This window comes from Fukomys damarensis, unplaced genomic scaffold (genome assembly GCF_012274545.1).
Source record: "Fukomys damarensis isolate Sample0158 unplaced genomic scaffold, DMR_v1.0_HiC HiC_scaffold_27, whole genome shotgun sequence".
NCBI lineage: Eukaryota > Metazoa > Chordata > Mammalia > Rodentia > Bathyergidae > Fukomys > Fukomys damarensis.
In genome coordinates, this window is record NW_022900939.1 from 41,824,040 (window position 1) to 41,836,148 (window position 12,109).

Here is a 12,109-nt window from a genome sequence, read left to right on the forward strand (position 1 = left end):
TTTTTTTTTTTTTTTTTTTGTCACAAGGCATACTTAAAAAAAGGCTATTGTTAGATGCTGGCTCTGTCTCTAACAAACAAAGTGTATTTTCATAGTAAGGAATCTTACTGCACAGAGTAAGATACTTCTGGCTACCTAGTTTCTCCTATGGTGCCCTAGGAATGATGTCAGCTGCTGACATTTCTCCAGGGATGTTTCATGTGTCATGTAATATATATTTATCAACACTCGATATCCTGCTACATACCAGGGTAACAATAATGAAAAACATGATTAAGTTACTGCCTTCTAGTTGCTTAAAGTCTAACAGGACAGGGGCATTTGTTGCATAGTAATTCAAATAAAAAGGAATTTATAACTGCGATAAAACCTGATTCTGCTATGGGAGTTATAAATTGTTATGACAAACGCAAAAAAGGCGATCTACAATTTTTTTACATATATGAATTCGAGCTGAAAATTCTTAAATTAGCTATTCCATGATCCGTTTTAATCTGTTCTATCTTCCATTTTCTGTAATTCAGAGGATTTCTAGTTCAGTCTTCAGTCCTATGCCTGAATTCCTTCTCCACAATAAGATTTTCCTTATATCAAAGGCGAGTACCCTTACTGTGAGACAGTCATCTGATTTTGTTTACTGTGTAGCCTTCATCTGACCTTCAACGTGTGGGAGGATCTTGACTTTGTTGGGAGGGCTTCCTTTTTGTATGTGTCTGGAAATGCCAGTCAAAGTTCCTACCGTCCCTGGCCAAGAGTTGAATTTTTCCATAGCCTTCCAACAAAGTTCTTTTGTTTGTTAGCAAAGTCACCTCATAAATTTTGTTTTGCAGCCAAATAACCTCTATTATATGAAGTATGTTTAAGATACAAAGCAAGGATCTACTGTGTCCCACTGGAAAAGCAGACACATTAACCGATTAGAGGTTACTGGTGGTTGTATTCTGATCAAATGAGCAGTACTGATTATGAACTGGATGGATTTTACTTTGAGGAATTGGATCACTAAGACATAATTTTAAAAGTACATCAAAAAATACACAGTAATAATTGTTACCAGTATTACATAACCAAGAAGCATTTTGAAATATTTCACTCACATAGGTTCATGAAAGCTATTCCAAATCATAAAGCTCCAGAGCCCTAAAATGAATATGGGAGCAAATGAAAAATGTGGATGCAGAAACATGGAGCCTTTCCTACTTCCAAACAATCACAAATCTATCCTCATGCCAGATGATCATTCTAATCTAAAATTGTCAAGTAGGCACTGCCTGAAATCACCATAGCAACGATCACCTGGGATTCTGGCAGAAGGAGCCCACTAGAGCGGCCACTGGGCTCCTGACCCTGACTGGCTCAGTTTAGTGTTTCAGGTACAATTTCCTTTGTTCATCGGCTTCAGTTTGCCATCCAGCCTTTACGCGGAGCCAGGCTCCTTGGATAAGAACAATGCCTTCTAGGATCAAAACTTTGCTACAGTTTAAGTTTTTTGCAAGTATGAAAGGGTTCCCCTCATTTATTTACTTCTATGAGTTTTTATTTGCCTTTGCTGGTCCTAGCCGGTTAGGCAGTTTCATTCTTATTTGTCCACGTCAATGACTATTTTTGGACCTTGACTTAACCTTACTATTTATGCTTACATTTTTCTTTCTTTTGTGACTTAATCATCCTGTGTCTCAAAGAAATTGACTTCTGTGGACCGCTCAGTTTACAACTGGGTCTTGTAATGATGTGAATCTCGTAATGATGATGAAATGGTATAACACATGTGCATTTTCTATTTACATGAATGAAAGCCTATTCCAGGTGGCAATATCTATAGAAGTCAGGTTTCTTCCATTACCATGCCCATCAAATGTTGTAGGTGTCTTTTGTAATAAAGGAAAGTATATGACAATGTCTCTCCATTCAGATTAACATCACTGTTTGTTTGAAGTTACATATGAAATCCCACCCCAAGAAGACTACTGAACTAAAGAGGTAAGAATATTCTCATCTTAGAAGCTTATTTCAGAGGACTCTTTTCTTTCTATTTACATTTTGTAATTCAAGAGAGGTGGTCTTTTGAACCCTTTAATTGTTCTTAGTAGAGAAAAAGTGGTAAATTGGGAAGCACTTTCACATATTTCAAATATTAGAGAAAAACGAGGATATAAAAACCTGAATGAGTACATATTCTTTCCCAGAAGCTCTTCTGGGCCCTTTAACTACTTGGAATATGCCACGTCTATTAGATCTGGACATTTTATATTGAGATCTCAGTCCCATCACTTCTGAGTAGTGAAGTCCCAAACATTAAATCCAATCCTCCTTTGGTCTCGGTTGTATAAATCAGATTTAACTGACAGGGTTGTTTTGAAGATGTAAACAAAAAGGATATGAGGTCTTTATCACAGGACTGCACTGATGAGAGGCCCTTAGGAGATGACAGCGTTCTAATCTTTCTTAATCCTTACAGTAAGCCTGGGAGTGTGGGAGCGTCAACTTTGTTTTACTGATTTAGGAACTGCAGCTCAAAGAGGCTAAGTTTTACAACCTTGTACAAGGGGTGAGAGAGCTAAATTCTTTTGGAATCCGACTCAACATCTTTGCAGGGTGCTTTCTCACATGTGTCCAATAGATTCGCCTTGTAATTATACCCTGTTGAGAAGGAAAATGAGACAACGGTCTTGGATATGTTAGGTACCCTCGGTAATAAGCCTATGAACTCTATGGGTATTGATTACCCTGAAACGGTCTCGTAATACTACAATTACCCCTGCAGGAGCTGTTCACATTGTGTGCACATCTATCTTGTGGCAATGACTCACTCATCTTTGTATTCCTGACACAGCATGGTGTCTGGTACCCAAAGGGTGCTTAATTAATGTGTGGTGGATAAATTAAATGAATGAAGGTAGTACAGGTATCTAGGCAAGGAAGGTGCCTGGAAGGGAAGGCTGCTATATAGTCTGTCTTCTCTTCTACAGAAAAGGTTTTACCCTTGCAAGGAGGGTTCATTTTAATGGCCCCAGACAGGAGCCCCGCCTCCTCAAGCAGTGCACCCGCATTTTCCATGTAAGTGGTTTTTAAAGGACCTGTAGGGGGGCTTGGGACAAAGTGTTTAGAAATTTTCACTTTTAAATTCCGAAGCAAATCATAGAGTTGAGCTGAAGCTTGAGTTGCAGATAAAAATATGTGTTACTAAAGATGGACTCTTAGAGGCTAGGTGAAATGTTAGAGAATGCTGGAGAATCTCTTCGTCGTGAACCTTAGAATAGAGGACTTAAAACTTACGTGCCTGAAGGACTTTAGAAAGCAGTTTCCAGAATCACCTTTCACATTCTCAGAATTTTATACACCTAACACTGCCACTGCCATACCACTGGGATACAGCTGTGATTATTTTTCTTCATTACTGCTTTCCACATGAGTCCTTTCTCCAGACTGGGCTTTGGAATACTGGTGTTAAGTGAAGGTGAAAACTTCTCATAAGGGAGAAATGCACATTGAAGGAATTAAGACCAATTCTTAAGGCGATATTGTCAGAGGGGAATGCCTTAGGTTCCTGTCCCTTCCCCGACTTCCAAAGTGTCCACAAGGCCGAAGCCGGGACAGCATGAACAATGCCCGAGACTGGTGTCTGGGTTTCAAATGTATTTCTATTTGGATATGTAAGTACGTAAGCCTTAAACTACATGAAGGGCCTGGAAAAAAAACCCAAATGACTAGTATATTTTATATGCTGTCATTGTCAATCTAGAGTAAACTTGGCTATAAATATATAATTTTGCAACAGTTACTATTTAGTGATATTAAAAATGGATATACCGTACAACTCAGTTGCTCAAACTTTTTGCACCCCGAAGTGCCTTCCTGAAAGACTGCTAGCGGCTTAACAGGTGCACCTATCGCTAGGAGTCCAGGACAAAGGAGGAAGGGGCCTATTATGAGCCAGGCATTTTTTTTTTTTTAAATCTTATACTATCTATTTAGGAGTTAAAACAAATTTTATCTTGTGTTGTTGTTCAGCTGTGCTCAAAGTGATAATTAACATAACACAATTTATCTTACCTGACTGGGTTCCTCTTATTCTTCTGGTGGAAGCTGAGACCCCCCATGGAGATGGACTGCAATTAGTTTGCATCTTTTTGCCCCCTGCCCCACCACTGCCCCCTAGTTGGGGAAGCATGAATTAATTCCTTGTCAGAAATTTCAGAAACAACATCCTAAAATGTTGAAAATGGCACAAAATTCCAATGGAAGAATGTGAAAAATCTCTGTACTTTTGGAAGAGAAAATTTTAAAAAATGAAATATTTGTCGGACTCCCTTGAGCTCTGTTTCAACCCCACAGATGATTTAAGTAACCTGCCTAATATTCTTACTGAACACCCTTTAGATACCTTAATACCAGTATAGTGCAGCAAACTCATCTTAATTAGATGAGATAGCCTCCGATTCCCCAGTGTTGTTACTGGTGCTGGCAAAAACTCAATCTTAAAGTACAGATTCATCATCTTCCTTGTTCTTTCACTCTCTGCTCAGTTAAGGGCTAAGTGCCTTGGATTCTACTTTACCACTTTTCCTACTTCTTTCATTACTTCCTTCCTAGATTAGCCACTGCCAATTGGTATTTCAACTTCCTCCTCTACCCTAGCACAAGCTATCCTCCCTATTCTGACCCGTTAATCTTTCTTAAGCTCAGATTGTAACAGCTTCTCATAGCAAGGTCCTATGGGTTGCAAGGCGTGGATTCTACTTTAGCCTCTCGGTTTATTTTCTCATTCCATTGTGCCCTGTTTAAGTGAATTTGACTTGAATCTGGCTTTTCTGGACACACTACACATTAGCCAACTCCTCCTGGAATTCCCACCTACCATTTATAACCTCGAGTAGTATTTGGCGGGGATGTCTTTTCGAGTCAAATGTGGCTGCCTTTGAAGTGCGTCCACTTCCACAGCTGTTCATTCTCTACCCTGCTCTTTGATTTAACTTAAACTCTTTGTTAAAGCAAACTGAACTGAAAAATAATTTAGTTTTTAAAGAAATCATTCATTCAACAAAAATCTGTGGAATATTCTCCATAAATGAGGAGCTTATTGAAGCTGGGAACACACTTCAATATGGCATCTGGTGACAGAGCTTAGACATACCCTACGGCATGTTTCTGTATAATTTCCAGAAAGCAGGAATTAGTATTTCACCATTTTAAGACTAGTTTCGTATTTGCCCTATTTATCTTAGGAATGCAGAGTTACCCTGAAAATTTGCTACCTAAAAGGGCCTTTCCCCAGGTATAACACTAATTAGCCACACAAGTTTCATGAATATGTGAGTTGACAGAACATTATTGCTGCGCGTAATCCCTGGGGAGTGTGTCAGGTTGGAGGCCAGAAGGGCAGGCACTTTTAGGAGTGCACTGGGAAGTCTACCGCTGGCAAAATGTCCAAGTCAGTCAATCTTCCGGTAACGCTGGTCGGGTGTGGAAGAATGTCAGGGATCTTGCTTGTCATCAGCTAATCCAGCCTGGATTTAAGGGCGTGGTCCTAGACTCTTCTTCAAGAACCATGCACAGAATTTAAATCGTATCAATGTTGCAGTCTGTTACAGAACCCATGAGACATCTGCTGCATCCCTGTAATAGCACTTGCGACAACAGGGAATAGCAGTGGTTGAAAAGCCAACAGTAAAGTCTGAAAGCTCAGATTCCGGTGCCTAGCGTGGCGTGCAGTAACGATAGCGGTTAAAGAGCACAGCCGGTTCTTGTGTTGCAACGTTTCCCCACTGTTAGCACATATTTTGTTAATGCTGTGGTTTACTGTGTGGAATACTAGGCAAAAGGTGCAACCTAAAGAAGCTGCTAACAGTTGCCATAGAAAACAGATAAGAAAGCAAAAAAAAAAAAAAAAGGGACAGTTTTTCTAATGCTCTCAGTGACACAGTATGATTAGATTTCCTTTCAGGGCCTGTGATTACACAACTGGTTGTTGCACTAAAGCTTCAGTTTAGACCTGCGGTTCTAGTGTGTTTTGTCACTGTTCCCTAAAGGGTTGATTTGTACTTCTTTTCCTCCATACTGATGTAACAATTTATTGTTTTGTGAAGTTACACACATACACATACACACACAAGGTATGGTCCTCTATTTTTGGCTATCTAAAGCATTCATAGAAAAAAATCTTATAGTATCTGTTCCTTAAAAGGCACTGAAGTTTCTAACTGTGAAGATTACTGAATAATTTTATTGGAATTGACAATACAGAGACTTCTGTGCTAAGAACGCAGACCCAGTGAAATGTGTTCTATGCCAGCTTACCACATGGACCTGCGTCATAAGCCACCTCACTGGTGATGTCAGACTCTGTAATTATTACCTTGTATCGTTTAGTTTTTTTTTTTTTTCATGGACTCTACAGGATAAAACCATTTGCACCACTGTGGCCAATAAAAACCAGTCTCACTCTTGCTGCACACTATACATTGTAGGGCCACAACACTCATCTACGTAAAGGAGATATTTTTTTTTTTGGACTCTACAGGATAAAACCATTTGCACCACTGTGGCCAATAAAAACCAGTCTCACTCTTGCTGCACACTATACATTGTAGGGCCACAACACTCATCTACGTAAAGGAGATGACTGAATTAAGGAATTCCACATCCCAGGAGGGTTCTGTGAGTGTGGCGATATCAGGTAGAAGTACTGAGTTCAATGTATGCATCACAAGACTACAAATATGCTGAAGAAATTTATACTATATTATATCCAATTGTGTCAGCAGGCTATGAATCATATTCAATTATCAAGAAGCATAAGTGCATTTTATGTGATGCTTAAACATCATTAATTTTGTGCTTAGCATAAGCCGCTTAAATGGTATGATTTTAGTAACTTCTAACATCAATATTACAGCACCAATATAAATTCAATGTAAACTGGAAAATGGAACTCTTCATCTTGTTTATATCTTGGAAAAGACATTTACTAATCACAGGAGTGCATTGAACAACACCGCCTACTGGAAAAACAAATCTGAATGTACCACAGAGCAACTAAACTGCCAGAATCGGAGCACAGAGCAAAGCCTCCCTAATGAGCCTAAGCATCTCACAGGAGCTCTCCAGGCAGACACCAAGGAGAAGCCGGGAAACTCCTAAGTAGGAAAGTCAGGACACTAACATTCCTTCCGACCCTTCGACAGACAGCCTTGGCCATGGTCAGCTGCCAACACCATCTATAAACCAGCACCTTCCCTATCTGGGGGGACTCAGTCAGCATAACTAACAGGAGTTGGGACTTTAACAGTTGTGCCTACAGCCATCTATATGGCATGGATTCAAATCTTACATTTGACTTATTTAATGAAACTTAGTAGGAGACCTGTATAACTGCACAATTAATACATTGAGTAATTACCGATTTTGGTTTAAATAGTTAATATTATAAAATAATTCATGGACACTTACCTCAAAGTCAAGGTCTGAATATCGTGATTTTCTTCTCTGTTGGAGTTTTTTAAAAAGAAGGAGAAAATCAATAAAGTTATGTTTAGTCATTCAAACAAAATGAAAACCATTATTTTCATTAAATATAATACTGCTTGTGCTATATATCCTTTCACATAAACATTTTCTGATTTTCATTTCAAAATATTCCAACTACATTATTTCATTTGCAGCTTGCACTTCCTTTAAAATTGAAGAATGTGATAATATTAGATATTTTCCATCTTTACTTCTTAGCCCTGGTTTTCAGTATAGAGAGATGTTTCCTGTGACAATTCGCACAAACATTTCACTCTTACTTTACAGACATAAAAGATTAATAAGAGTTTTATCAGAAAGATAATCTAGCAATCAATTCCGGACTTCATTTGTGCCAGTTCAACTTGACTTTGGTCTAAGCCCCAAGTTCTGATACTTGTTGCTCACATGTTTCTCCTCCATGGTATGAAAGTCCTTCTAACTGCCAGCCCTGAGAATCAAACTATTCATTCTAATTCAGTCACACAATTAACAAATATCCCACATTCCCGTAAAATGCTTCACAGAGCTCTTCTGTGGTTCCCAAACTGTTGAAGTGTTTCCAAATCCAGTTATAGATAAATGCACATTAATGAAGTAAAGTAATTAGGCAGGAGGCTCGTTAGACTCAGGAAAAATGATTAAAATGACATTAATGCCATACTGCGCGATGATATGATTTTATAATATTGATATGAGGGAGGGGTTCTTAGCATCTGTGTGAGGAAGCCCGTGAGGTCTCAGAATGGACAAGGTGTAGAGGGAGATGCTAGTACATGTGTCCAAAGCCCTCCAAACTTTCAGAGAATAAAGCAAATTTCTTTTATTGGTACCGGGGATCGAACTCAGGACCTTGCGCTTGAGAGGCAGGCGGTGGAACTAAATCCCTGGCCCTAAAGCAAATTTCTAACACAGTTGTTTTGTTAAATTTTGATTTTTTTTTCTCAGAGTGGGGGTGAAACACAGGAAGAAGAAGTAAATGTTTAAACTGAGTAATATTTAGGCAGGTGGGGAATGTGTGAGTCTCTGGGAAGAGTCTGCTTTGTCTTTCTCCTTGCTTCCATCTCGGTCCCCACCATCTCAGGCTCAGGGGCTCAATGGGGCGTCACCCAAACATGTGGGAGGTTTCTCTCGGCCGCACCTGCTGAATGCGAGGGGCAGGAGAGCGTGTGCACCACTCTACTGAAAACCGCGGCTCAGTTTCTGCAGGCCAAGTTAAAACTGTCCCTGTAAACCCAGAACTAGTCCTCGAAGTGTGTGTCAACAGACAGAAAGGGCTATGTCAAAAAAAGGCTTTCAAACAAGAGAGAAGTTCTGAAGTAACGTTATTTTAGTGAAGCTGCTCAAGGCCAGAGCCCAGCGCTCATGCACCAGCAGGGAGAGCAGGACAAAGACTGACCCGCTCAGCGCAAGCTCAGCCTGCTGATGTCCTGTGCTGTTTCTCCAGCAGCACCCTGCACTCATCCTGCCGACATTCCCAGCCCTCCTCGGCCGTCTCCCGCTGCTGTGTTACCTGACTCTGCTGTGTACAAGTCGGGCTCCGACACTGCGAGCTCTCCTCGCACGGTGCCAGTTTAAATGTCAGCTTCTCCAAACTTCTCTCGCAGGCTTTGCCTTCTTGGCACTGCCACTGGGCGGGGAGCTTTTGTACACACGCCTTAAACACAATTCCTTCTTAATGCGGCAAAATTCAGGCACAAAAACATTTAGCTTTCAGAGACTGTCACTAAGAAATGAGTCATGAGGTTTGCTCTTCATTGGAAAATTAAGGAGTGGAATCTTATTTGAAAGGTTCCGTTAGCTAGAAGGACTGGGGGCTTCTGCGGAAGGCGTGGAGGGGTTCTCTGCTGCCAAAGGCGCTACGAGCCATATGGGGCCTTCTTCATCTCCAAAGGCAAGGCTGAGCTGCCTAAGAATTGGACAGCATGATGGGTACACATTGCTAAAGGGTCCGTATTACAAGGGCAAGAGAAAAAGACGGGAACCTAGAAGAGTATCGTAGAGGCTGCGCTCCTGAGCACGGAAATCACCTGTGTCAGTGGGAAGTGTGGAAAAGAGTATGGATGCTGTCATGGCTTTGTCTAGAGGTCCCCAGAGCGTCAGGCAGTCAGCGGGTTTTTCAGAGGGGGCTGGATCTAGAGTGCGTGATCGATTCACGGTGCATTGCGAGGCCCCAGGGCACTAGGATTAAGGGTGTGAGAGTCTTACCCACCCCGAGTAGCCTGGCTGAGGTGAGAGAGGCAGAAGACTCTATGGTCCCTTGTTATTTCTGCTACCGTGCAGGTGCCATGAACTGTGTCTCCTCTATGTGCCACCCTGCCTTGGAGCCAGCCGGTTATGACTGAAACCTCTACAGACTGAACTAAATGAACCTTTCCCTTTTCACTTTGGGAGGCAGGTATTTTGTCTCACCAATGAGATTCCCTCCCTCCCTCTCCCTCCCCCACATATGCGTGCACATTCATTTTTATTAAAATTAAATTGTAACATAGGGCACAGCAGAACTGGCAGTCTGGAAGGATTAGACTAAGGGATAGACACCAAAGTAAACAGATTTTAATGGTGAGAGCCTAAAGACGGTGCAGGAGGTAGGGAGAGGATAGAAATAAAGCAAATACGTCCTAAAACTTAGAGACTAGGAAAAAGATGCCAGACATTTAGAGTCCAACGGAGATGAACTCTGAGCGACTTCCTTCATGTCTTCACAACACTGAGTAACTGTCTCAACCATTCAGAGATTGTAAAGTGCTTTGCGGATGTGAGGTGCCCTGTGGGACGTTTAGGGACGACATTATCCTCACTTTATGGATGAGTCAGAGGCCCAGCAGAGTTAAAATCACTCGCCCACTGCACACAGGTGCTAAGTGAAAGAGCTGGGACTCAAACTCAGATCACAAAACGATAAGTCCAGCATTTTCCACACTGTCTCTCACCGTCTGTTCAGTGACACAGGATGATATTTTGCAGACAAGATGCCTCTCATCCTTTGATGATCGCTCCTTGAACTCACCAAGAATAACACCAAATGACCCAGGGAGTCCAAGATGGTCAGTGGCAGGATTGAGGTGCTTTCTAAGCATTAAGTAAGGTCAAGCCGTTTACCTTTTACATGGCAATTGTATTTTGAAGAAGATATTTTTTCACAGAGAAGCTGTGTAAAATGGCTTAAAAATCATTATTGTAGATGGCTTCTGCACAATGTTACAGAAATAAACAGTAGCAGATTTCCACCTCCAGATGTGACTCTCCCAATGCAAAATCTAGCTGTTTTTTGTTTTTTGTTTTTTTTGGTACCAGGGATCAAACTCAGGACTTTGTGCCTGTAAGGCAGGCGGCAGAACCACTGAGCTAAATCCCCAGCCCTAGCTGATCTTAAAGAAGTATGCAACATTGGGAAAAATGTACCGTAAAGGAAGAACTGGAATGCCCACTTCTGTTTACTTTGGTCTGTTTCATCTTTTGATATTCATACAATGTATTTGTAGTCTTTCAAGAACTGAAGGTAGCCAAAAGTCATAGCTGACTGACACGCTTATTCCAAAGTCCTCCAAGCTCCCTGGAATGCTACTGGAATGGTAGGAACATAGTTAGAAATGACAGTTCTATGCTTAAGAAATGAGAACTAACTAAGAAAAGTGATTGGGCTCTCACAATTTTTCTGATCAGGTGGTAAGTAAATTTAAGATAGGTCAGTGGGACATTAAAATATTTCTTGATGGCATGAATTCTCCTGTCTACGTAGCCCTCTTTTCTCAAATAAATTGAAACAAATAACTTTTTGTCACTGTAGATGATATTTCTTCTTCCTGGTCGCTCTTTTAAAACTCACCTGAACTTGTATTCTGCTCTTAACCTGCACTGAAATTTCTCTCTTCAAAGACCTCTACTGAGCACCATTTGGTTAAATACCTAGTTCCACATCTGTCCTCCTCTTACTGGACTCAGAAGACTTCGCAAGTTAACCACTTCCTCGTTAAAACAGCCATCATCTCTCGACCTCTATTTCCCTCCCTTTCGTTTACCAGAGCTCATTTTCAAGTCGTTTTGGGTTTTTTTTTTTCATAAACCTGCTTCCTAAATGTTGAGTTGCTGAATTTCTTCTTTCCTATGTGCTACCCTGGGTAACGTAGTTCATCTGCATGATTTTAAATATCATCTTGCAAGAACCAAACACTTCTCTTTTGGTGTCTGTCCCACTATAGAGTAGTCTGGCTCTCTAGTTCGCCGAGCAAAAGACTTAGGAGTCACCTTTATTTCCACATCCTCCACACGACAACTAGAGCACTTGCTACGTGTTCTATCATCTTTGAAATGCAACTCGACCTGCCCACTGATTTCCTTCTACACTTTCACCACTCTAAAAGGTACCAGCATCTCTTGTCAGGAAGCTTTTACTTGTTTTCTGGCTTCTACTCCATCACTTCTACAAGTCCTGGTCCCCAACCTTCCTCCTCCTTATCACCAAGGTGACGGAAGGCTGGTGGGTTAGCTGGCCAGAGGGATGGACACGTGACCCTCACAGTCTTTCCCTAACAGCCCCCATGCATTTCCATTGTCTTATTGGCCCTGCCAAATCTTCTTGCTATTCTTTCTTCATTTTTAG

The 12,109-nt window shown here is 41.0% G+C and overlaps 1 protein-coding gene across 2 annotated transcripts in view; it reads right to left on the reverse strand.

Moving 5' to 3' along the window:
• Window positions 1–12,109, reverse strand: part of Adgrb3 (adhesion G protein-coupled receptor B3) — a 665,862-nt gene that overhangs the window by 8,541 nt on the left and 645,212 nt on the right. For both annotated transcript variants that reach the window (XM_010617866.3, XM_010617865.3), the window contains one exon: window positions 7,450–7,485. In XM_010617866.3, coding sequence (XP_010616168.1) covers window positions 7,450–7,485 — 36 coding nt within the window. The remainder of the gene's footprint in view (window positions 1–7,449; window positions 7,486–12,109) is intronic.